This window comes from Grus americana, chromosome 21 (genome assembly GCF_028858705.1).
Source record: "Grus americana isolate bGruAme1 chromosome 21, bGruAme1.mat, whole genome shotgun sequence".
NCBI lineage: Eukaryota > Metazoa > Chordata > Aves > Gruiformes > Gruidae > Grus > Grus americana.
The window spans coordinates 5,575,897-5,602,406 of NC_072872.1; the positions used below are offsets into that span (position 1 = coordinate 5,575,897).

Genomic DNA, 26,510 nt, shown 5'->3' on the forward strand with positions numbered 1-26,510 from the left:
GGAAGGGGAGCGTCTGCTTGACACACGCACACGCACACGCACACACACACACAAACCTTCCTGGCTCCCTGCTGCTCCTGGGAGCTTCCAGTCGCTGCCGGCATGGGGAACATAACTTGTGTTCCTCAGGCACCTGGGGGGCTCAGAGGCTCTTTCAGAAGGAAGCCTTCGCTGAAGAAAGAGTAAGTACGCTTGCTTTTACTTCGGACTGCTTTTCCAGCGGTGCTGGCTTCCCTGCTGACTTTCCCCCCGTGCGATGCACCATGCAGAACTGGGCTGGCAGCTGAGCCCCGCTCAGGAAACCCAGGAGTTATTTACGTGCTCAGCAGAATTGGGATTTGCATGGTTTTGCGGGGTGCTGGGCAGTGCCAAATGCGATCAGCTCGCCACAAGTGCCTGGGAAGGAATCCCAGGGCTCTGTGGGAAGAGTATCCTAGGGACACTGCCCCCAGGAGAAATGCAATTTATTTCATTTTGTTTTGAAAATTAGAACTCCCCTCTACGGGACAGGCAGGACAAGGTGCAGAATGCCTGACACTCCTTGTTTTCACTTGCAATTTTTTTTTTTTTTATTCACAACACCCAGAGTTGTGGTGCTGTGTTGTGAGAAAACAACATTCACACTCCTCTTACTTTAGAGAGAAAGCCCCAAATCCCAACACTCATGTGATTTGATCTGCATATGTAACCCTGAAGGAAGACACGACAGAAAATGTCTGTGAAATCCTCTGGGGACTTTGGTGCTGGGCTGGCCAGGGCAGCGTTCAGGTACCACAGCGATGGACGGCTGTCCCAAAATAGAGCCTACGAGGGAGCGCAGAGCAAGCTTCCCTGTGTGCCGCCTTTCCCACCGCTCGTGCTCCCATCGGCACGGTGACAGTGCTGCTGCTGGTACCCAAGCTCACACGAAGCAAAGCCCTCCCTGTCCCGAGCACCCTGGGCTGGAAAAGAGCTCTGTTGGGAACCAGGGTGGTTCCTCACGAACCCACCGGCCCCATCCATGTTTCATTTAGCACGCGTGCTGGGCTTTGAGACAAACCCCATAAACTCCGCTAGGCTGAGGGATTTCTAATCAATAGGAGATGCTGCAACTGTCCCCTTGGTCTCCTGTGCTGCCATTAAGTCAGGGAGCAAACCTGTAGGAGTCTATGGAGCTACTGTGGGGTCATTTAGGGAATTTACACCCCGGAGTGTTGACACCAGGTAGGTGCAGTGGAGTGGCCAAGCCCCAGAGCACCTCCTGTCTCCGCTGACTCCCGGCTTCCCATGCTTGTGACTCTCTGTGGAGATAAGCCTGGTTTCTGCTGAACTAAATGCTGCAATCTGGTTGAAAGAGAGCACAACTGCTGGGAAATCCCAGCAAAGCAATCCCAGTGCTGCTTAAATGGCATCAGTGACTGCTCGTTAATGGTGTGCATGCAAAGAGAAGCTGGGGGCCTTGCTGGGAGTGGAAGGAAAGAGAGAGGAAAACCGCAAAGATAGACATAAAACCTGTTTGCGAATATGTGTTGGAGTATGTGTACACATGCATCTCCACGCCAGGGGCTTTGGAATAGTCATCAGGACTGGATTTGGTCTTTGTGTTTTGCAATGGAACATCTGGTCCCCACGCTGATTTGGAGACACAGATGAGCCTAGCCGATCGTTTGGTTATGCAAAGACATATAAAAAAGCAAAGAAATGCCAACAAGTGCAGCACAAACCCCATTACAATTCTCCCAGGCTGTTTATCAGCCCTTTGCTGGGCTGGGATGATTAGAAAGCCCGTGACAAATTGCTTACTTAGCTTTCTGGCTTCCTTATTTCTGGGCAGAATTCACTATGCATCAGCCTAGATCTGTGTTTGCATGTGTATTTTGGTTTTTTTTCTCCCCTCTGTAGACAAAATGGCAAGAAAAAACTGCCCAGCATTTTTGGTATAGAAGGAGGGCAGGAGAGAGATACGACCACAGACAAAATCCTGCAGTATATTCCAGGAAAGGCAAGTACAAACACATCTAACCTTCTTCCCCACTGCTCCCAGAGATTATTCCCACCCACCCCAAGGACAGCTCTGTGCATGAGAGGGTCGGGATCAGGGGGGTAGCAGCAGGTTTGTCTCAAGAGGATGGAGCTCACGTCCGCAGCCCAGGAAGGGATGAGCCTCGTGCCCTTCACAGCAGCAGAGCAAGCTGCTCCAGGGTCCCCATGCAGGTGCGGAGGGCACCTGCCATCAGCCAAAACGTGTGTGACGGGGTGGGAGGGTAGCGCTGAGAGCAAAGCAGGCAGCATGGTGGGAATACCTCACACACCCCTTCGCTCTTGGTTCTTTTGTTTCTGGGTAGCCTGTGAAGGAAGGGAAAATTAGAGCGAGCATTCAAAGGTAGGATGATTCATTCCCACGCTGGAATGAGACGGAGCAGGCAGTGTATTAGCAATAAGCCTTGGGAAGGTAATCAGGAAGGGCAGGTCTGTCCCGGGCACGTACCAGCCTTGTGGCCATATGGCCCATTTCCCAGCACCGCTCAGGGAAGCAGAGATGAAACCGTGAACCCCAGTATGTTTGCTCGGTCCCTCCGGGTGGGATGTGGACTAAGCTTAGGGGTGTGTTGGGCTGTACTGTACATGCATTGCCCCCACCGTGTGGCAAACAGGCTGTGTGGATATGGGGGAAGGGGAAACTGAGGCAGAGACTCACAGCTAGACAGAGGTAATTTCAGAGGTCAGCAGCAGGATGTTATCTCTTGGGTTTCAAGCTGCTGGTTAGGTTGTTCCACTGGTGATGAGGTGCTTGCCAAGGGCTTGGTGTATTGCGGGACCCAGTTCTGAGCAGCCCTGCTAATGTACTGTGGGTTGCTGCAGAAATTCAAACGTCTGCTCCCCACAAGCAGGGACCCTGCAGTCCCTTTCCTGCTCCCAGGTTGGCCCTTTCCAACCCAAAGAACCTTTGCTTTTCCTCACATGAGCCTGAGAAGGGAGCAGGACTGGGATCCTACTCCTGGCTTGGGAGGTGGCCATGGGTGAGCGCTGTCCTTTCTCTTGGGGAACGTGTCCTGAACTGTACAGGTGGGAAGCACAGCAGAACTGGGACTGTTTCACAGTCCTGCCCGTTATTTATGAATGAGGGTAATGGGCATGTGGCATGGGCTGGTTCCCTGCGGGACTCAGCTGGCATCCAGAAGAGTTGGGCAGCGCTTGACGGGACGAGACCCCAGATGGATCCTGGACACTTCGCCTGGGGAAGCAGGGAGAGCTGTCATGTTAGTGGATCCTGGAAAATGAATCCTGGAAAACGAATCCTGCAAGCTGACAGAACAAAGGTCACTGAGAGATTATTCATTCGGGAGCGCAGGAGAGTGTGGGATATCTTCAGGGAAGGAAGGAGGGTGGAGCAGTTGTTTAGATGTTACCCTCGCCTGGGGCAGATGGGATTCAAACTCCCTGCTCAGCCACAAGCTTCTTGTGTGGCCGGGAGAAAGCCTTGGCTTAGTCCCTTGCCCATTCCCGTCTTTTCAGGAGAAACACCTCTGAGAGCAGGAGGTGACCAGGGGCTGCGGGGCCAGGTTAAAGAGGAGCCGTCAGCACGGGACTCTTCTGATGCAGTCTCAGAGGAGATGGGGTTCCCAAACCGCTGGGCACGGCAGGCAGTTTGGTACTGGGACAAGTGACATCCCTGAAAACCAGGTCCCCTGGGGACCCTGCCACAGGCAGCTGGCACACAAAGCCAGCGCCTTCTGCTCCCACCTGCCTTCTGCCCTGTTTCCCACACTTCCCAGTTACGGCTTCTGCGAAGCCTAAGCAAAAGTGAGGGGGAAGGATGTGCCAGAAGAGCTGTAATTCTCATTTGCTTCTTTTATCATTAAACAGCAGTTTTTGGGGCCCCAGGGCATCAGCCTTGCAAGGCTGAGCTCTTCCTGCTGCCAGGGTTCGTGATTCAGCTGGGAGTCACTGGGGTCTGCAGGGGCTGAGGCAGGTTAATAATTAAACTTGCTCTACCTGTAGGATGAGGCAGCCGGAGACAGAGGGAGGGAGAGCGAGAGAACATGTCAGGGCACTTGCACTGCCAGAGACCCGCTGCTTTGCCAAACCCCGAGAGAAACCAGGTTTCCAATGATCTGCACTGCCTCACGGCCAGCGGGATAGCTGCGCTAACGGAAACAGTGCTCATCAGGATGGGGCTGGGGGCGGAGAGGGCTTGCCGTCAGCACGACCCAGCCAGGGGAGTAAACCGCTGGCTGGGGAGGGTTTCAGAGGGATGACAAATGCTAGTTCCCTTTCATTCGCGCCGCACGCTGCGGCATCCCCATGGTTTTGGGGAGTGCGTGGGCCAGGGAGATAAGTGATGCTGGTGGAGGAGGCTGTGACAGCTCTGGTCCCTGACCCTCACAGGATGTCATGGGGTTCCCAGTGCTGCTTTTTGGGGGATGGCCAGATGCAGGGCATGCTGGTGGCTATAAACCTGTCTCAGAGAGGGTAGGGATGCACTTTTGTGGGTCTGAGACATCTGAGATTCAGCAGGAGCTGTTTTCTCCAGAGCCTGAGTTCAGGCAAGTCCTCCACGTCCTGAGAAATTGCTGTTGTACCTAGACAGATGATAAGGCGTTTATGGGAAGCACCATCAACCTTAAAAAGGGGGTTTGTTCTGAGTGAGAAAGCCTGAGCCAGCCCTAGTCAGCCTGATTCCCCAAGTGGGGGACAAAGAAACCATAGAAATTGCAGATGACAAAACAGATGAGCTCATGCCCAGTCCCCCAGGCTCCCTCTGTGGCCAGGGCAGGATGGTGTCTGATGCCACCTCTGTGCCACCCAGCGTAAGTGACCTCAGAGAGAAAAAACACAGGCTTGGAGCTGGCAGCTGTGGCCACTTTGCCCGTGCCACTTGCCAGCCTGCTCGGCCGTGCCATTGCCTGGGAACCGGGGTCTGACCCTGGCCCGTGGGCAGCCCAAGACACAGCTCTTCCCTGAACTTTGTGTCCCCAGCAGGAAAAACAGCGATTGTGGTAGTGACTGTTTTGCACCGTGTTAAAATGAAAAGCAGCAGGTAGGAGGTGGGCGTCATTGCTGCCCCTGGTACGGCACAAACAGGCTGTGCTTGCTTTTGCTGAGGACTTGTGCTAGCCGTTGGATTTAATGATGTCCAGCTTCCTGCTGCTGCTCTCCTCAGATGTGGGCAGGAGCCTGTGGAAAGCTGTGAGGGCAGTTGTCTTTGCACATACGCAAATACTGCGTGCATTTTGGGTTTGAGAGTGGCACCCCAGTGAGGGACATAAAATTCCTAGAAAAAAACCAGGAGAGATCTGCCTGGTAAAACAAAAAGAAGAATAAAACCCCCAAAGCCCTGAACAGCCCTCTTTCTTCCTGTGCAACCACAGTATGAGTGATAAGACTGCTGGGGCTTGAAAGACTTGTGTGGCACGAGCGGACGGGGCCTGCTGTGCGAGAGCCCGCGGCTGAAAGGATGGCCGGAGATTTCGGTGACGTGATTCTCTTTTGTCCCTGGTCTTGGAGATGCCCCAATGCTTAGCCACCTACTCCAGCTGTCTTCTCAGTCTTGCTGCAAACCCACGCAAGCTGGGGTTGCTAGATGGTTGTTTGGGAGAGGGAGGTATTCCGTTTCATTTGTTTCTTGCCACGTGAACGGTGGCAGTGGAAGTTCTCCCTTTCCTCCCACCCCGACTCTGGGAGGATCCCTGTGGAAGCTGGCGGCTTGGCTGAACTCTGCCAAAGCTACGGCTGGATTCCCAGCTCCCAGGTTGCTTTTGCTTCTTGGGGCCTTACTTATTCCTGGGGAATTTGGCTGCCACGTTCCAGGCAGCAGCATTGCCCAGGCAGCTGGTAGCCGGCATTGCTGCTTATCGCTGTGTCCATCATTTCATGACTTTATCCTCTCCCCGCTCCCTGTTGCTGGTTGCTGCCCTTATCCAAGCAGTGTTTTGGTTTTGCTGCCTCGGCTGTCAGGTGATCAGTTGCTCTTTGTTCTGACATCGGCTTGTAGCACAAATGTAATCTTTCCCTATGCTGAATTGCCTCACGGCGAGACCATTAATTGGCAGCCAGCGGGTTCCCACCTCCAGGGGAGGAGGACCTGGGTACGTGTTCGTGGGTGCTGCGTGGAGCCGGCTGGAAAAGCTGGAGGGAGACTTTGAGCAGAGAAGGCGTTAACTTGTGTCCTAAAAAGAGTTATCTAAATTCAGTGAGGCACTGGAAGGAACCCCGAGCTTTGCAGGCGAAAGGGTCCCGACGACATTAGGTTCCTGTTGCTGGTTCACCATCTCCCCTCTGGCCTGAGCCCGTGTCCCTGGCACGGTCATGAGGGGTTAATCTCGTGCCGGAGGGGTGAGTCACGGAGGCCCCAGCAAGACAGATCTGGTTAGCTCTGCTGGCTCTTCATTTATCATGGGGCTTATGCAGCTGTTTCCTTGGCGCGGCACGCTGGGAGCAGGCACACGCAGGCTGGGCAGGTTGGGCGGTGGGGAAGCGCTGGCTGCTGGAAGCCCCTGGCTGTGCGGGGTGACGGGTTGTCACTCGATCCCTGCTCGTTCCTGGAAATGCAATTTGGACAGAAGTGTATGAACCCCGGGGAGCCACGTGCCACCACTACACCCTGCCTCCCAGCTCCAGCACGGCCGTGCCCTTGCTGGAAGTATCCCCAGGAAATGCAGGGGTCCCACCAAGGTGGCCTCGCAGCCCAGAACTGAGCAGCAGGGCAAACCTTGCATCTCCCACCTACTTTTCTCTTTTGCTTGGGAATGAATATCCTAGAGTCTGCGACATGTCTAACAAAGCTGACATTTAAGACTCAAATATGCAAGTGGGGTGTAGACCAGGGCGGAATCAGCGGTGTCCGTGCCCTCACTGGGATACAGCCCTTCCTTTCTCCCCAAGGAAATCGGCCAACCCCTAGAAATAAAAACATTCTTCCCAGAGAAACTGCAGGGAGAGCTTCCCCCCCCCCCCGGGATTTACGCAGTATGCACACAGTGCAACAGCAGCCCCGGGTCGTGAGCAGTGGAGTGCCGTAGGGGTGTGGGTTTGTGCCGTTGCACAGAAGGAAGAATTTCCATATAACCGGAATGCAGGAACCGAGGGAACCCCAGCCCTGAGTGCTGTCTCCCTCTCACGTCAGCCCCCGCTCTCCCCCAGCGCTCGCTGGCTTCCCTGAGCGTTTTGCACTGACAGCGAGCAGCTCCAGGACTCGGTGCCTTGCAGCTGCCTCTGTGGCTGTGGCACTGCCTCAGAAGTGTCCGGGCACCTCAAACAACAGACCCCACCTAGAGAAACCGAGGGATCTGAGCAGATGGGAGAGCTGAGGAGTCCAGGTGGAACTAGAGCAAAGAAAACCTTTCCACTAACCCCAGTGGAAGGCAAGCTGTGTTTGCTTAGCCTTGACCGGTCCTTGTTCCAGTGAATTTGATTAGGATGGCAGGAGGTCATCTGTGGAGTTGGGAGACCCTAAATGTAGGATGTGCTTCTGCACCCCCTCCTTCCCAACCCAGAAAACCTCCCTTTAGGTCAGTATCTCCCCGCGCCTCGGGAGGACAAGCCTCCCAGCAGTAACCGAACCCCAGCTCCACGCTGGCATGGAGACCCAACAACAAACAGCTCGGCCCGGGTGGCTGCCCAGGGCACCTTACCGAGGAACCCCTTCTGGGAAGATGTTCTGGGAATGTCTCTTCCAGACATCAGGCCCCCACCTCCCACTGGCTCTGATCTGTTTTTCCTGAATCCTTCATACAGAATATTCAGAACCAGGAAAACCAGAAAGAAAACTTGGACCAGAGGTTCCCAAGCCTGTTCAAGAAGGGACGAAGAAAAACGGTTGTCAGGAATATGGGCAAAATGATCTATTACTCCAAAGTCAAGTTTAAGTTCCAGCACTGCCAGGTAAGCTGCAGCACCTGTTTGTGGGTGTTTCTCTTCCCAGGTGCGGAGTGACTCTGCAGAACTGGGAAGTAAAGTGTAATTCTGGGAAATGTGACTCACGGAGACTTCCTTGGGTTACTGCGTGGCCCAGGGACTTCTGCTGCCATGTGATGCATGGGTGCCGGCTGGTGCCCACCAGCTCTCATCCCAGTGGGGATAGGTCTTCGGTGCTCAGCTGCCAGGCTGGCAGCAGGTCCACCAGCAGAGATGCGGTGGTGGCTGTTGGATAACCGACTGTTGGCTTTTCTGTGCACAGATCAGTGTGAGATGCAGAGGGAAGCTGGGAGGGGGAAGGAAGGTGTCCTGAGATAACCCCCCAAACATGTCTTTTCTGCAGGAGGTGAATGACTGCTTCTTGGAGCTGTTCCAGTCTTACTTGTACTTCCAGTCTATGGGCTCCAGTGGACTCACTTATCAGGTAGGGCATCTCCTGGACAGGCTGGGGCAAGCACTGGGGAGGCAGGCAGTATGGCCAGGCTGGGGGCACTGGGCGGATGGGACAGGGCAGGACATGGGGCTCTGCTCCTGGGGCTGCCACTGGCCTCCCCTGGGTTATCTCAGCAAGTCCCTTCCCATGGATGCCAAGCGCCTGAGGGAAGAGAGCGTTTCTTCCTAAGGACTGTACCCAGACAACCTCAGTGCCACCTGGGTCCTTGGCCTCGTCTGTGGGGAGAGATGAAGGACCCCACAGAGGTGGGATAGGGGCTTGTGCAGGGCTGGCAGGCACGGCCAGGGATGGGAAGCATTTAGGCTACCTGGACTTGTCTTTGTTAGAGCACCAAGCACAGAGAGCTGTGCCTTGGCAAGGGTCAGAGCTCCTACCGCTCAAAATCCCATTGGCCTCGGCGCCAGTGGTGGACTTGGCCCTGGCTTCTGAACCAAGGAGGAGTTCTTCATCTGCAGGGCAGAGGAGGAGACATGTGGGAGAGGATGGAAAGGAAAAAAAACTGAGGGCATCTTTGGGGAGCTACCCTGGCAAACCGTTCATCAATCTTCTAACCTGATGATGCTGGTGCATTACAAACAATAGGCTGTTTTGTACATGCAGCCAAAAAGTCCCAACTGAACAAATGGGAAGCCCTGAATGTGTTCTCCCTCCATGTGAGTGAGTAACTAAAACTGACCACGGCTGTTTTGTAGATGTTTGTAAAATTCCTTCCTTTCAGAAATGATTTATTGTCTTCTAGATGACTTGAGGTTAGTGCAATATGCCAATACAATCTCTCGAGTCATCCAGCAAGTCAGCCTTCAACGGGAAAGACACACATCAGGATACAAACAATATTACAAAATCCCCCATCTACTTTATAAACAGCTCCTTAGATTATTAATTCTAGAGGAATTAAAAAGGAATTAATATGCCAGTACTGGCCCCTAGACATTACAGCAATTAGCATCTTTTACAGTTCTTGTTTAGAAAGCCCAAGACGGGGAGCACAAACTTGTCATCTGTTCCTGTGCTTTGTTATTGTGGCACTCTGAAGAACTGGAGTATAGAAACCGGACAGTTTAATTTTGCTTTATGGTCATTTCCATCTTCTGGCTTTCTTGTGTTAAACCAGCATTGTTTTGCTGAGGTTTCTTTTAAAACTGAAATACTTGAATGTAAAGAAAGTGTTCTTGCCAGCGTGGCAGCTGATTGCTGGAGTGTACTGGCCCCACGGAGCCCAGGGAGCTGCTGAACCTGCTTCCTCTGGGGAGCGTGCTGGATCAAAGTCCCAAATGTTTCCCCTCAGAGCAATGATTTGCAGTTTAACATTGTGAGCCACAGCAACCTGCTGGTGCCGAGTCTGGACTTCCAGTCGCTTACAGCAAAAGGGCTTTAATTGCAGAGCCCACCTGCAGGCTGCCCCCCAAAATAACGGTGTGTTCTTACGCAGGGACTGCTGCCTTTGAAAGAGCTGAACGTGTGTGAAATTGAGAATGGGAAGAGCACTGGGCAGGAAGATCACGCTTTCCGCATTGCAGGTTGGTGGCTCTTCGTTTGCTTTGAACAGAGAACAGAGGGTGTATGAATCATGACTGTCTGCTCTATATCCCGCTCTGACCTAGTCCCAGAGAAAGAACCACATTGCAAAGAGAGGTTGCAGAGAGCTGAAGCTCTCCCTCCCGGCGTTTGCATTATTCCCTCCGAGGCTTCCCTGCTCCTAAACACCTGGACAGTGATGCTCAGGGCTGCAGGCAGGGAAGGGACTGGACAGGGAGCACGGAGGAAGGATGGTCCTGTGCTCCAGCCGGTTAGTGCTCAGGACACATGGTGACAATTCCCACCTCTGCCCGCTCATTTCCCCATTCGAATGAAGGAATGGAATAAAACTCCTTCTCCCACCTCTTGTCACCATATAAACCCCAGGGCCAGGGAGTGACTGCGAGCAGGCACGCGTACAGCGCTGTGCGTGCTGGTGCACGGCCCCGCTCAAGTACGTGGGATGGGGAACGGTGCTGAGAAGTGCGTTGCCTCCACCAGTAATGCCAGGCTGGTGCTATCGGGACCCGATGTCACTTCACCAACGCTTCCCTCACCAGCACTGCTGCCTCCACAAGCTTTTTAAACTTTTCTCGGAATGATCTTGCTTTTAGAAGTTTTCCTGGGATAGCAACCTGTCTGCAGCTTGGCTGGAGGCTTCTTTGGGCTTAGTCATTGCTGAATTACGGCAGTCGCAAGCCCCCAAGAGTAGCAGTGAAAGCATGAAGTACACAGAAATTAGTAAATAACCCAGTAACAGAGTCAAGAAAGCCCATTTGTGTCCTAGGCTCACAGTCTATGTACTCTGGTGTCCTCTGTTAGGGGGAAAGTTATACAATAGCCACTCAAACACAAAAAAATACATAAATTGTAGAAAGGAGCTGGTACAAACGACCCATTAATTTTAAGGACTGCTGAGTTGTGGTCTTGTTGCCCTGTACGAGGCAGGGCTCTCCAGCCCTTCTGGGGAGTCTGTAAAATGACAGAAAACTTCTCCCAGGCATAACCCGTCAGGGGTGTCTGCACTGGGGTGGGTGGACTAGTTCTGCTTCTGGTAAAGCACCCAGGAGTGTGGCTGGGTGGAAAATTGCCTCAAGCTTTGTTGGGTTTGTGTCCTGCTTTGGGAAAGAAAAACAACAAGGCCTTTCTGATAGAGAGTGCTGTACACACCAGGAAGCCATGACGCAAAGAAACCAGGGAGGTGGTGATATTTTAGATTGCCAGGAGATTGGTGGAGCAGTTTTATTTTTCTGCTAGAGGGGGAGAAATCAAGGCACAGAGGGGATAAGAGCCTCGTCCGTGGCCACACACAGGGTCAGCGTGGAAGTCTTTTGTCTCATGACTCTGAGACATAAAAGACACAAACCCATTCTCTTGTGAAATCCCGTGGCGTCAGTAGTTCCCCATGAACTGCACTTTCTAGGGTAGTTCAGTACATCAGAAGGTGCCGGCACCGTCACTGGAAGTGTGGAGGTGGAGCGTGAGAACGAAGCCCAGCAGCGTGCGGAGCTGCCCCTCGATTCACTGGCACGGAGAAGTGGCCGGCAGCTGGCCATGACCTTGGCTTTGCGGTCCATCTCTCGCACAGCCTGCGATGGTGATGAAGTTGTTGAGCACCTTGAGTTACCTCTGCCTCACCTGCAGACGTTGCAGCTTTTTAGTGTCTCCAGACAGAGAGATTTGGGTGGGCATAAACTGCTGCTGCTCCAGGAAGGGGCTTGCTTGCCTCCCATTTTCCTCAAAGCGTTCAGAAGGAAAGAGGAAGGACGGGACAGAAGAAAAGAGCACGAGGGCCGGCACAGGTTGCTCAGCGTGGCTGTGTCACGGCCATGCCGCAAACATGCCCTTGGGGCTGGGGGAAATGGCAGCAACTGAATTAGCAGCAGCTTTTCAGGCTCTGCTTCACGGCCTCCCCAGCAGCTCCTTGCACGAGCTTCAGGCAAGTCTCAGGCTTCAGGCCTAGGCTGGAGTTTCTCTTCTCATTTTCTCTTCCTTTGGGGCCCTGTTTAGATGTGGCAGCGCGAACAGCCCTCGGGATACGTCTGAAAGGCTGGAGGTGGCAGAGCAGCAGCGTCGTGTTAGGGCTCATGCCCTACCGGAAAGATTCCTGCTGTTCGTATTAGGGCCTGGATGCCCAGAGAAGTATTCAGAGCTGCCAGAATATCTAGATAACGTTATACCCTTTATACCTATAGCTAGATAACTTTATACCCTCCTAGCAACTCTAGAAAGTAGGGAATCACTTTGTCTCCATTGCAAAGACAGGAAGGCAAGAGGAGACGAGAAGTCCGGAGCCACAATGGGACACGGACACTTGGATGCCCAGTGATGCGATGCATGAGACCTTCGCACTGTCACGGGTCTGAACGGCGTGACTTACGGAAAGTCGGGCAGGGAGTCCCTGCCTCAGTTTCCCCACCTCTGTATTAGTGCATTTCCCGACAGGCAGAGGTGTTTCAAAGTCTTAATTAACTGTCGCTCATAAAATATGCGGGAATTATGGGATGAAAGACTCGACAGAAGGGCAAAGTATCATGCTTATCCGGTTTACTTGCTTATCTGAATACTTCCAAGTCCCGCAAAGCCAGGTCTGACTGAGCATGCACCAAGTATGGTTTAATATGAGATCACTGGTAAATTATTAATCATAACATACATTCTGCACCCTGACAGAAATTGTTATTAATGTCACTAGGTTATGTCTATAGTGAGTAGCAGAGGGTGTGTGAGACTTTTTTGCTCGTGCTACTAAGCGAATGATAGTTGGAAACATTAAAATCGACAAGATATAGGGCTGTTCCTCCCTTCAGGAGTATGTCTGAGAGCAGTTTCAGCTTATCTGGCACAGCTTATATTTGTGAAGCAATAAATAAACAGAGTCGGAAAGCTACCAATATTCTACATATTGAGTGCCAAAGTGAAACTAAGAACCAGCATGAAACTTTTGCGTTGAGTTAGGCTGTCTGCAGCAGCACACCGTGATAATCTCGGCCCGCAGAGATGCTTTTCACGAACTGTTGGGGACTTCTAAAGCTGAAATCTGTCTGTTGATTTCAAGCTTGACTTTTGTACTGTCTTGGATTTTTGTTCTTGGCCTGGTTTTGGACTGAAGAGTGACTGATGGTCAGGGCTAGGTGTGGCCGCATGAGCCAGGGAGCTCCCCGCAGCCCGATGTGGGGCAATGTGCTGAAGGTAGCGGCAGGAAGGACCGGAGCATGATGTCAACAGAGCAATGCACTCCCAGGCAACCCGTGATGTGATGTGCTGAGCATAACAACTCTGGGCAGCTGATTATTTGTTGATGCTGCAGTTGGTGCCCTTATCTGCTCAGCTCATCTTGTGTCTCGCATACCTAGGTCCTCTGCTGAATCCCCTTATTGTGTTCTGCCCTACTGAGTCAGAGCTGAAGCAGTGGCTTTATCACCTGGAGAAACAGATCCAGCTAAACGGAGGAAGCCTTGGCTTGCCCTTCCTCTCTCAGGTTAGTGTCTTGGGGCAGTGAGGGGTGCAGCTTTTTCCCAGGCTGTGGGCTCCGAGCTGAATGACCGGGACCAGTTGGGTGGATGCTGCACTGCTCCCGCTGCGTTCAGCGGGGGGGATAATCTCTGCGGCCAGCCACTCTCACCCGTGTTCGCCACGCTTCCGGATGCTCACCTAACGCCTTCCTTTTCCAGAATCCCGAGCGCCCCATGGGGCTCTGGGCAGAGGGCTGGGGATGGAAAGGGAGAGGGGCTCTGGGTCCACTTCCAAATGCTCCTTGCTGTGCTTGCTGCTCTTTCAGAACGTTGGAAGGAGGTGTGGGGTTAACTCCTGGCTTAATCCCCCTTTTCCAGGCCAGCTGCTTGAGTGCTTTGCTACATCAGTGAGGGAGCTGCCCCCGTGGCGTGGTGCACAGGGGTTTTGGTGCTGCTCCTACCACCTCCAGCAGCTGCCGGGGCTGTGCGCGGTCTGTAACTCAGCCCTTCCGACCCGTGGTGATTGACCCCTCTCCACCAGCAGCACGTACCAGCCTCGCCAGAGCGCTGGCCTGGGCAAGGTCCTGTGTGCAGCCCCGGCTGCTTGCTGCCCGAGGCACCTGTCTGTTGGCCAGTGCCTGGAGCTGGCCCTGGGCAATACGCCTCACAGCTCTCCCTTCCTTTAGTTATTCCACCACCCCTAAAATAACCGTGGATAGACATGCTAATTACCCACAGTTGACAGGCATGTTCTTGCTTGGGAACCCCTCTGCCCGTGGAGGAACCATGTATTTGTGTTCAGATGTCCTTAGGAGCTTAGGTCTGTGCAACCAGCACCGGAGTGAATGTGGGATTTCAGTCTGAATGGCAACCCCAAAAGTGCTCTGTACTGCTGAGACCTGACAACAGCTCGCTGCATTTCTGCTCTGCGTGTGTGCGTGCACAGCTTCTAATTTTGGAGCTTGCCTTTTGTGCGGTCTCCTGCGAGGGAAGGGTGCAAAAAGAAAGGCTTTGCAAGAGAGCCTGGCAGGGTGCGTATCCTGAAAGGGAGACCAGCGACCCAGAGGTGCCAGCACCACAGCCTCTGAACGGTCAGAGTTTTGGGTCTGCTTCAGAGAAATTCTCACACAATTGGCTGCTTGTGCAATTATCTGGAGTTTACAAAACATGTGAAAGAGAAGACTGGGACTGAGACCTAGAAAACAGGACCAGATTCAAGAGGCCTGTCTTCTCTTCCAGTCTCTGCGGTGTGTTTTTCTTCCCTCCCTGTCTCCATCTCCCCAGTTCTAAAACAGAGGTATTCCCCTTTGAAAGGCAATGTACAGATGATGCTAGGTACCAAGTATGAATATTCAGTCCCAGATGGAAAACTGGCTCCTGCACAGACTTATTTACTCTTTCCTGTTTCCGCCACACTTGAAAAGTGTCCTGAGATGGGCCATGCACCAGCTAAACTCTTAGGGGAGGACATGTCTATCCTGCTCAGTTCTGCTCCTGTCCCTAGAACGACTGGAAGCAGAGCTCCATGGGGAAGGAGGAGCTGCGGTGGTCCGTGCAGAACATGCCTGTCCAGGACTGGAGAGGGACCGAGCGGGAATCCCTAGGCGATGTCCTCTGTGTTTCCAAAGTGAAGCTTCAGCATCTGCCTTTCCAGGTAGGACACATCTCTGGGGAGCAACCTCCTATTAGCATGGCTCAGAAAAGGCAATGGATGGAGTGACTAGCACAGACTCCTGCCTCCCTGCTGCCACTAATCCAACGGGGCCCTGAAGGGTCCTTTTACCCACATCCCGGTAAATGGAAAAAGGTTTGTTACTGCTCCCGCGGCCCGGCAGCGGTGCTTGGGGACAGCACGTGCGTAAGCGTTTGCAGGACAGGGCTGGCAGCTGGAGCTGGCAGGAATCTCCCACGGAGCGCAGCCGCAGGGAAGCAGCTCAGCTGTTAACAGAGCCTTTGCCTCAGGCTGCTGTCAGAGAGACGAAGTAAAGGGCTCTCCAGATCTGAGCCCTGTCTGCGTGTTCACAGGGAACCCTCTTCCTCTTTACTTTCCAAGGAGCAGCATGACCGGCTGTTGGTGCTTTACCCATCCACGCTGGTGATAGTATCTGAAGAGCGCAACAGCCTCTGTTTTAAGGTAAGTTCATTTTGCAGCATCTTCCTGCTCTCTCTCACCCATCCACAGTGGCTGTTTCAGCACTTCTTTGGCTCGTTGCTCCCCTCCACCTGGGTTGCTCCTCGTGTTGGCAAGGGCTTTCCCTCCACGCTGCTCCCTTGCCAGCTGGCAGGTGAGCAGCAGGCAGAGGGATGTTGCAAGCTATCTTCCCATGAGAAACACCTTGCCCTCCTGCAAAAGCCCGGTGGGAAAGGAGCTGGCTGCCAAGGAATCTGAGTCTCTGGGAGGAGGGAGGCTGGCATGTTCCTGTGTGGTTACGCTGGCAGAGAGCCTGGCTCGCTTGCTTGAGACAGGAGCTGGAACAGCCCCAGAAAGTGTCCCCGTGGGGGCTTGGCTTCCCAGGCCCCCTTCTGTGGGACCACTTGAAAGCAGGTAGCACCCAGGCAGCGCATCTGATGCTCGTGGGGAAGGGCAAAGGCAGTTAGTTGGCTGGCAGGCAGAGAGGAGAGGCTGCTGCTGGTGCACTGCGTCTGCTGCTCCTTCCCTCTGCGGACCGAGGGCCCTGAGCAGCGTCTGGGCACGCCAGCAAAAGGGCCAACGAGGACGTGGAGGCCTGAGTGCCCCAGGGCACGTGAGCTGAGCTTCTGTAGTCCACTGGTGTGTCTTTGCTTGTAGGAGCAATGCTGGGAGCCTCAGCACAGACGGACAGTGGCACTGTGGGCCCTGGGAGCTGCGTTCGCGTTGCCTGCAGTCTGAACGGCCCTTAAACTTGATTGCCGACATCCATCTTAGACATCATTGCAATAGCTAGTCAACAGCCCTGTGCTTCCTGGCCCCGTTTTCCCCGTGCTAGAACAAGCGTGCCCACAAGAGCGCTGAACTGTCTCTGAACCTGCAGGTGCGGCACCACCAGCACACGGCGGAGCGGAGCTGAGCTGCTCCTGCTTAGTCAGAGAGAGGAGCCAGCGACAGGGAAACCCTGCAGAGGTTGAGGGCTGGTGAAATTCAGTGTGAGCTCACTGGGGTCCTTCTTCACGTGATTTCACCATGTCCACCTCAGGTCCTGAGCCGTGCAGGCTGCTTTTAATTCAAGGGCTGCCCATGGGGAGACCTGCATAGGGCATCTCCCCGGCCAGAGGAGAGATTGCTGTGCCTGCAACAGGCAGGGGTGTGAGGAGGGACATGTGCCAGTCAGAGCGCTCCTCCATCCCCAGTGCAACAGCGGAGGTGTTTTCCAGCAGCTGGTGGCTTGTGTGACACACCTCAGCCAGAGCTTGTTTTCGGGAACATGTTGTTTGCAGCTCCTGGGAATGGGGCACCATGTAAGGGGGGCCTCGGGCTGGGCTTTCAGATTAACTCATCTCTTTTGAAATCTTAAACCAGATTTGTCCGCCCTGTCCGTGCAACGTTCCCTTCCCACGGTGCGTGTGCGTTGGTCCCCGGGCGTCTCGCTCGCTGGGGTAATGGCAGGGCTCTGTGCAGCTGGGTGCAGGCAGGAGGTGATTCACCAGCCTGTGACACTGCGGTGGGAACCTGATTTTCCACAGGCATGTCAGGGCACAGGAGCCTTCTCCCAGGGCTTCTGCAAATTAACTTCCCTTCCCTGCAAGCAGAAGCTGAGCCCTACAATTTGTGTGTGAAGGAATAGCCCGGCTCTTTTGTTGTTCAGTTTCATACAAACCACAGGAGCCGCCGCTGCCAAGTTTGTGTGTGGGACAGGGAAGGGGAAGGCAGGGGCTGAGCCTGCCGGGACGGGGCTCACCCAAAGCACCAGACTCTGGCTCACCGCTGGTGGGAAAAGGCCCTGGGCGAGGCGTAAATCAGCAAGAGGGGAGCTGCTGGGGGGAGCGCAGGTTCCCACCGTGCCTGGGGAAGGCCGGAGGGGCTCTCTGCAGCTGCCGTGCGTGTTATTTGTGGGATGCTACTGCACTTCCCTAGGTGGGACTCTAGCCCCCCGGGTGTTTCAGACCCTCCCACGGACAGGGGGGCTGTTGCCTTAGGGAGGATGGGGCACCGGGCACCTGGGGGAAGCCCTACGTGGTCATCTGTGGCGGCAGGAGGGCTTGCTCCGCTGTGCCGGGGAGCTGAGGAGTGGCAGGAGGAGGTGGCACCAGCCCTGTCCACACGCAGCCTTGCAGCACCTGCACCAGCTGAAGCGTCAAAGTCCATTTCTTACAGCACGAGCATTGCGTGAGCTTTCCCTCCCAAGGTCAGCCTTCCTGTACTGCTCAGCCCATAAATCCCTTTTGGTGCAGGAGAAATACCACAGAAGCCTGCGTGTGCCCACGGGCTATTGCAGAGAGGCAGCTGGCCAGCACAAACCACAGATGCCCGGCTGAGCTCCATGTTTCCCTTGTGGCAAAGCTGTCACATCGGCCACATTCCCCGGAGCCTACGCAGCAGGGACAGCTTTGCAGCGAGGACGCGATGAGGGCTTTCTGTTAGGCACCTTGTTTTGCAACCTGTAAAATTGGGCAAATGAATCCTAACCGATTGCATCTTTTGAGAGGACCTTCGGCTAAATGACAGGGCTTTGCTCGTGCTTTCTGTGCTTCCTCCGCTGCCAGGCGTGGGGGAGCGTGGTGTGAAGTGGGAACTTCACTTCCCAAGCTCTCCCCAGGCCCTGTATTTGCCATCCTGGCCAGGAGCTGCTCCCAGGGCCATTGCCACCAGCTGCCCCTGCTCCGTGCCCACAGACAGGGTTAGGGTGACAGCCAGGTGAGGTGAACAGGGGCTTGAGGAACAAAGAAACTACGTGTCACTTGGTTTCCCCCTGCTCAGAGAAAGAGATGAGAAGTAAAGCAATGAGCTAATCTGTGAGATGGTTCCACTGCAAAATCTGCATCAGCTGCTCTTCGAGGACCATTCTTATTCCATTTATGTACGAAAAAATCAGCTTGGAGAGCCCCAAAGAAAGAGGAGACCTAGATCCTAGTTCAGTGTTGACAAGCCCTTGGCCCTTCTGCCAGGTTGCCCATCACAGAGAATTAAACTGTCAGCGATGACACCTAAAGGACGTCTGGCAGCAGTCAGCGGAGCAGGGCTCTGATGCTGAGCTGAGGATGGGGCACAGCTGCAGGAGCAGAAGTTTGGATACGTCCCACAGAGCTTGCAGGAGACCTGGGCCTGGCACAGACCAACACCCGGGGCAGATGCGGGGATGGCCAAGGGACACCAGGGTGATGGCAGAGAGGACAGCGGCGGATGTGCGTGCAAAGGCACTGTTGCACTTAGGAGCAATAGCACATGGTATCTTCTAACTCCAGTTTTTCCAGGGACAGGCTGCTTTAGCTTCTCTGCCTCAGGTCCCAGCTAATAGGACATAGATGCAGTGCCTGCCAGGAGCAAACCCCAGTCCCATCACAGGAGTGGCATTCACAACTGTGCTGTATAGCACAAGAGGTCACGTTTCACCAGCTGGCATTTACAGGGCTCAACCCTGTCTTTGTAAGACTTTGCAGGGTATGGATTGTGGGGATTCCTGTTTGCAAAGCTGGAAGTGCCAATCCAGCAACTAAAACCTTGCGCAGGACCATGTTTGCAAAATTTTCTGGAGAAGTCAGCCATTAAACTATGGGAAACTGTTGAAAACAGAGCTAGAAGGGAAAGAGTGTTTTTCTGGTCTCAGGAGGGACTGTGTAAGAACAAAGCTTACAGAGATGGCTCGTGCAGTCACACTGGCTTCAGAGGCTTCGATCCTGCAGTAAGGCTGGTGGTGGGAGAGCGAGCTGTGAGCGGGCAGAGTGAGTTTACTGGGACAAGGCTGAGTCAATCTGCTGGAGACAGAGTTCTCCAGCGTGGCTGTGCCCCGCACCTATGAGGGTACAGGGGTACCCCAGTCCTCACACAGATTAGCAGCAGCTTGGGTGCCTCTCGTCTCCTGCAGACCCGGCCTAGGGGATGTAGGCACTGAGCTTCCCCTTCCTCCTCCCCTTCCCCACAGAGGACCCCGATGGGATTTCCAGTGGGGCTGAGCTGCACCTTCTCCCCACGCCGCACGAGGAGCAGCCAGGCTCCTGCCAGCCTTGCCCTGTCCTCACCGCTGGCCCTGCGCCGGGGGCTTCCCTCCTCATGCGTCCAGCTAAGCTGGCAAAACTTTGCAGGAGGCTCCTCAAGCCTCTTGGATTCCCTGATGGAAAGTCCCCATAGAAGCAGAGTTTCACCGGCCAGGTGCCTGCAGAGGCTCCAGCCCTCAAGCAGGCAGGGGCAGCCAGGTTGTCCTCCCCGCTCTGCCTGTGTGCCGTACGGCATGGACTGTGAGCTGCGCTCAGCCGTGCGGTCCTAAGCCTGCTTCTCTCTCGACAGGGCGAGCTGCCACTCAACGCCATCCAAGTGCTTTTTGAAGAGAACGAGAAAACCTCCTTTTTAATAGAAGGTGCGTGTCCGGCATGCCAACGGGTGTGCTGGCAGCAGCCACAGAGGTCTCTGGGGTCGGGCTGGTTTCGCTAAACTGCTGTGGCCGTCTTCCTGGCTGTGCTCGCTCACATCGGCACCCAAGCTCTATGAACTGAACTGCTTGGAAATCTCCGGCCGTCTGTGCCCTGGCTGCGCTGCAGGGCCTGGCTTTGCTGGCAGGGAGAGGCTGTGAGCCAGCGGCAGTGCTTGCACCCGGGGGTGCGCTTGTCACAGCACGGCTGCGCAGGTTCTCCTGCGTTTAGATCTGGCCTGTGTTTGCCCCTGTCCTGCGTTCAGCCGGGTGCAAATGGTCAGCACCGAAGGCAGAGCGTTCCTGTTGTCCCTGCACTGGTGTCAGGATCTCCAGACCCCAGGAAAACGTGGGGAGGGATGGAGCGAGGGGATTCCCACGGGTTTCTGAAGGAAGCCACACGGACTGTGGGTCAAAGCCAGTAACAGCAGTGAGTGATGTTTTTACAGGACGACTAATCAATTCGATCCGGGTGATCTGCCGCAGCTATGATGATTACCAGGAGTGGCTCTACTGTCTCAAAACAGCCCAGTTTCGAAATGCCGACTCCTCCCTCTCTGGATCAGAGAGTTTCTTGGGATCAAAGCTGCCGCACCCCGGCCAGGTAACAGATGTTGTGGGTTTGCGTGGTCATCAGTAGATGTCTCCCAGGACTCCCGTCTGTCCTATCTCTGGCCACGTGTGAGTACTCTTGTGACACAACAGATTTTGCCTCAAGTCCCCTGCTCGAAGGCTGTCATGAAGTTGCCGATCCCCACAAATTATCGTGAAGCCCTATATTACGTCATATGGGCATGCGTTATATTAAATTCCTTCAAAAGCAGACCCCTGGCCGTGGACTCTGACAGCGTTGTGCAGTGAGGCATTGGCACAGGGACGTTAACAGGGTCTTGCAAGGAAGGGGAGACCCACCTTGCCAGCACTGCGGCCGGGATGGGGTCAGCGTGCGTGAGTACCCTTCTCCCCGCTGCGAGCCCTCCTCGTTTGCCCCATTGCCCCCGCAAGCCGGACTCGGCCGCCCTGTCAGCCCTAGAGGGCAGCACACCCCCGCCGCACCGGGCACGGCTGCCCCGGGCAGCTGCTCGCCATGCGGGCACAGCCCAGGCCTGACCCCGGCGTGTGGGCACGGAGCGCTGGGCTGGCCCAGAGATGCTCGGGCAGGAGATGCGGCTGGGGAGGGATGTGCCTGCAGCCACGCAGAGGGCTGTTCCTATGTGCTGTTCTTCTCCGCCATCTAGTTTGCCGGCAGCGGGAGAGGGTCGCTCGCTTCGGATTGCCGTACAAACTCCTGGGCGTCGGGAGGGAGAGTGCCCACCTTGACACACCTCTCGCAGAACAGCGGCTCTCTCCCTGATGGACAGTCCTTCGCGCTGATGCCTGAGAGCAGAGTGCTGGAAGAACCCGCCTCCCCCGGCTATTCCCAGCCTCTCCATGTAAGTGAATCCCCAAAAGCCTGGGGCGCGTGTGGGGGCAGACACTTTGAGCAGAGCGGTCTATCCAGGTGCCCGGATGGGCTGAGCTCAGGTGGTCAGTGTTTGCTCTGCGGCATAGCAAATCCATGCCTGGAGCCTGGATTTGTCCTGGCTCAGCTTTGCCATTGCTGATAAAGGAAAAGTCTGCTGAAGCATCCCCACCCCAATACTCCGCTCTGCGTAAGGATTGTTTGTGCAGATTGCAGAAGGGCAAATGGGACCGTTCAAAGGTCAGGAAATCCCAAAGCAAAAGCCCATGGGTGGGTGGAGGCGATGGGCTAAGCATCTTTGCTCTGACCCTGTGCAGCATTTGTACGTCCAGGGGTACGTGTGTGTGCGGGGAGGAGCGCGTGGGGCACAGCGCAGGACCATGCCGATGCACGAGCGCAGCGCGATGCCCGCGGCAGCAGCGGCCCTAGCAGGGGAGCGCCTTGCGCTGGCTGCAGGTGGGTCTGCATCCCTGGGGCTGGCCTGAGGAGTTTCTTCTTGTTTCAGTGCCTGGCACAGGCCAACTGGCCAAGCACGGGGCTGCCCGCGCAGGACCTGCGGAGGGGGGGCAGCGCCAGAAAGTCCAAGGGGAAATGCATGCCTTGTGGCCAGCAGCTGCCCAGCCAGGATGCGGAGAGGACCATCTGCAGTCTCATACCCGAAAACCCCAACGGCGAGCTCCTGTCCTCAGTGTACAACGAGCCATACTCCGCACACAGCTCGCAGCATCACCCTGCAGCTCCCCCGCCACACCTGGACCTGAGCAATGTAAGGGGGCTGGGACGCGGTGGGGCTGTCCTCCTGCCTGGGAAGCGTCAAACTCCAGAGGAACTGGCGCACGGTTTGCATTTTCCTTACGGTGCTACTTGCAGGAATAGCTGTCCGGGCAGGTGCTCTAGGGTGGGTGTGAAACCATTTCCATTTGAAAACGGCCCATGGGAAGTGAGGTTAAACACAACAAATGGAGCAACATCTCCTAGAGCCCCAAGATGCTGGGCACTAATTCCTGAGCCAACACGAGCACCAGTGCTCGGCAAGTAGGAGAGTTATTACTTCATAGGGCCCAGCCTCTTCTTCTGAGGGCTTTCCAGCGTGTGCCCATCACTGGTTTAGTGTGCGGTGCCATGTTTCCCTCCCCTCAGCCTCAATGAGTGTGCATCTGCCCTACGCCCAGGGAAGTCCCCTTGTAGCACAGCCAGCTACAGTCAGGAGTCAGCCCCGCCATGCCCCAGGGCTAAGCAGCATCTGGGACTTGAATTGCAGGGAGATTCCCCACTCCGATCCCTCCTGGCGATGGATTGCATGTAGGGAACAGCATGTCATGTCCCTGTTTCAATTCTGCCTTTTAGCTGAGCAGATGGAGCTTGGTGAGAAGTCAGCCGTCAACAGCTTCCAGCTCCCTGGAGAAGCCGGCCGTGCCCCGCTCCCCCTTGTACGCTGACCCCTATACGCCCAGCTCCCCCAGCGCTCGCAGCCTGGCAGGCTCCAGCTTCCTGGAAGAGGTACCCTGCGCGTTTGCTGCTGGTTACGGCCCTGACTCAGCACGCAGGCTTTTGGCTCCAGAAATCGTGCCTCGGGCCACTTCTTTTCCTGCCGTCTGCCTGAGCCTGAGCGGGATGTGGAAAGGCGAGACCTGCATTTCGGGGTGGGGCAGGGCACAGCATAGTCCTCTTGTTTTTTCAAGCCAGGACAGAGTCAGAGGGGAACAGGTTTCCCCTGTCTTATCACTGGATGCCAGCATCACAGCAATCCCGGGAAGAAACAGAAACCGCAAAACAAAGGCAGAGGCTGAGATGTGATCCAGTCTACAGCAACTAGAGATGAGTCAGACACAGACACCACTTTATCCACCCCAAAAAATTCCAGCTGTGATAACTGAGTGGTTAAAGGCTAGTTTTGCACATCTCTTGGGAAAAGACTAATTCTGAGTCTGTGGCTGGCATCCCCCATGCTGCTGAAGTCCTCCCTTCCCTCGGAGGGTTCTTCCTGACCGTTCCCTGTCCTTCCTCATCCCCTGAGCTGCCAGCGGGTTTCATCCTACTAGCTTCACATCTGGCCAACTTCCACCCACTGTGGGTCATTATAAGAGACCCACAGCCATTCTTCCTTTCCCATCTCAGGCCTTCAGGGTTGGAATGTAGTAGAATTTGCTATGTAGGCAGAAAACCTTGGTTTGCCTAAGTGTGTTCATAGCAGTGCTGACTTACAGGTGAGGAGCAGCCAGTCAGTGTTCCCCAACTCTCCATAGCAGGTATCAAATATGGAGTTTGTTTTGGTTAAGTTCTTGCAGTGTCACGGACAGACGAGTTCAGCACAGGCGAACGGATGCCCAGCCATGCCGGTACCCCAGCAACTCTCTCTGCAGAAGAGGAACTGCCAGCCCCTGCCCAGCAGTCACTGCAGAGAGGTACCTGTGGCTCCAAGTTACAGCACCCCCGGCACCTCATGCCGTCTCCAGCTGCGTCCTCCTGCTGATGCTTCTTATCTTGAAGATGTGAGTTTGTAAATGCGGTCCGCTGTGCAGGCTGCAGGGGAATGCGTGGGGATGCGGGGTCCCAGCTTGCCTTTCTCTGGGCTGGCAGAGCAGTCAGTCACTGCAGGGCTCGGAGCCCTTTGCTCTGTGGCGGGGTGCATCTTGGGGAGCAGGGATGGGGAACCAAGAGAGGACGGATTCCTGGTGTGCGGTATCCCAGGACTGCAGTGCTAAGTCATCCTCATCAGCACATCTCTTTCTTTTCAGGTCTCTTCTCTGCAAGAGGAACATCTGGGCCCTTCATTGCCACTACCAGGTGAGACCCTTGGGAGGCTGCTTGGGTGCTGCAGCCCATCTGCAGCATGGGAGATGCCATGTCTCCATAAGCATCGTTCAAAGCAGGGCTCAGAGGGAGCGCGGGGACTTGTGCATGCCCTTCCTTCCTCCTGCTTCCCTGTGGTTGGCCTGTCACCCTCCCCCTTGCCTGTGTCTGTCTGGTGGAGGCAGTTGCCTTGGCTTCCACTCGCTGTCCATCGGCTCTGGCCACCCGTCACACGTGGGCGCTTGCGGTTTGTTCTGTTGGCACACTTGCAGCTTCCACCGCTTTGCCCAGATCTAGTTGCATCTGGGCTGTGATTTTGTTGGCCCTTGTGCGTTCTCTCTGCTGGCGAAGGAGACTGCAGCCACTGGCTTGCTCGTGAGCTCTCTGAGTGTTTTGGTCTGTGTTTCTGCAGATGGGAATGTCCACGCTTACGACATTCCAGAGGCCAGCGACTCAGCAGCCTACCATGACTATGCCGAGCTCCAGAGCTTCCAGAGCGACTTCAGCTACGACAACCTGTGGGAAGCCGAGGCGAAGGACCTGGACACCCTGCATGCCTCTCCAGCACGTGGCCAGGAGTTTTACCAGGCCTGAGGGAAGGAACTCCATAGCACCGAAAAGCCCCCGAGCTCTTTTCTCACTGGGCTTCCCTCCGGGGTGAGGAGCCTGGGGCGTACAAAGCAAAGAGAAGGGCCCTGCTCTGCGAAAGGCTGGTTCTCACATCCTGGCAGGTCCAGAGTTCAAACTTCTCCCCTAAAGTTGAGGATGGGGGTAAAGCACAAAAGCGACAGCCTCTGCAGACCTGGAGGAGCAGCGTGTGTACCGTGCTAAGGAGCACGCTCTGTGGCTGCGCCGGCCCCGGGAGCCCTGGCTAGGAAACAGCATTGCCCCCCTGAAAATAAAAGGAAGAACAAAAAGCTGGTCAGGCTCCCTCAGATAAAAGGGATCGGGTGTTCCGACAGAGCAGTCGCTCAAAGGCCAAAGAAATGGTGGCTGGGTTAGTTTGATCATTTTCCATTTTTCCAGAACCTTCAGGCTGGTCACTTTGAGGATCCCCAGATCCCTGAGAATAATTGTTAAGCTGAACCTTCCCCCACTGAGCTCTGAAGTCTGCAAAGACGCATGAGCCATGCCCCATCGTGGCATATAAGGCTGGTAGCAATAGCTGTGCTCATAGGATTGTCTTCCTGCAAGATCAGAGTTACCTGATAGAGGTGGAGAAAAAAATCCAGATCTGGGCTGAATGGGATGTTCTTTCCACTTTATGCAAAAAATTCTTTCCTGCCAGTGCTGGCTCCAAACCACGGTGGTGACCTGCAATATTATGAGCCTGACACCTTGGCAGATGGAATCAAGAAATGCGCTGCCAGCAAATATGTCAAGTGGCTTGTGTTTCCCAAGGTCTTCCCTGGAAAGGATGCCCCAGATTCCTCTTACAGGACTGCATCCTTTTCCTCCCACCCCTTTGCACATTGCTGGACCCATACTAAATGCTGCCTATGAATATCGAGGCAGGGAGGGAAGGAAGAGAATCCACTACAAGCCAGACTCCCGTACAGCCATAACGCTCCAGGGATCAGAGTGATGCCGGTGCAGGCTGCAATCTTGCTCTTCCCCCCTCCGGAGCAGCAGCAAGACCAGGACACAAACAACCGGGGACAGAGTCTCGATGCTATCGTTTTCCAGCCTCTTAGGCCAGATCCTTTAGCACATATAAGGTCAGCAGCAAATCCAAATGTTTTTACCTGAGGGTCTAAATTCTTAACCTTTGTTCCCTAAAGAGGCTTCAAACCAAACATTAACAAAAATCTCTATTTTCCTTCTTTCACTGGTGCAAACAAAACAATCCAGGAGCTCTTTGTACTTGAATATCTACGTATTACATTGTACTTTCTTTTTTTTTTTTCAGAAGGTATTCAACAAAGTTTACATGTAAGGTTTGAGTGAATTATATGTATTTAATGTGTAAATGTGGCAGAGTTGAAGATCTATTTAATTTTCTAGCTGCGGATGATTTTCAGTACTGTAGAATGGGCGGCGGTCTGCATGTGTGTGCGTGTGTTGGTTTGGGTCTTCTAGCTGTTATTGTTGTGTTTCAGGTTTACTTTCATTTTGGGAAGATTTGTATCTAATAACTTAACCTCCAATGGATCTATTTATTCAGAACAAAATTGCACTAGGGAACATCAGAAGCACATAGTATGGTGGGAGGCAGCCATGCTCATGAGCTCCTATCAACACGTTGACTTTCAGGATGGTCACCATGATTTTTTTAATTGGGTTTTGACAGCGGTATCTGTGATGTATCAAAAGAGAAAAGCCCCTCCCTATTGCTGTAAAAGTTCCCTGGTGGATTTCTGTGAGTCTGGAGAATTGCAATACACACTCTTCTG

General features: G+C 54.4%; 1 protein-coding gene across 2 annotated transcripts; it reads left to right on the plus strand.

Moving 5' to 3' along the window:
• Positions 1-26,510, plus strand: PLEKHN1 (pleckstrin homology domain containing N1). 2 transcript variants are annotated; one of them, XM_054800983.1, is made up of 16 exons: positions 1-182; positions 1,882-1,981; positions 7,717-7,863; positions 8,240-8,320; positions 9,783-9,870; positions 13,225-13,349; positions 14,828-14,977; positions 15,377-15,457; positions 19,742-19,811; positions 20,312-20,466; positions 21,101-21,295; positions 21,830-22,090; positions 22,672-22,824; positions 23,604-23,816; positions 24,063-24,111; positions 24,530-26,510. In XM_054800983.1, the coding sequence occupies exons 1-16, from the start codon at positions 103-105 to the stop codon at positions 24,709-24,711; spliced, it is 2,130 nt and encodes a 709-aa protein (XP_054656958.1). In that variant the 5' UTR covers positions 1-102; the 3' UTR covers positions 24,712-26,510. The 2 variants fall into 2 exon arrangements, with proteins under 2 accessions (XP_054656958.1, XP_054656959.1); XM_054800984.1 differs by having other exon boundaries at positions 23,688-23,816.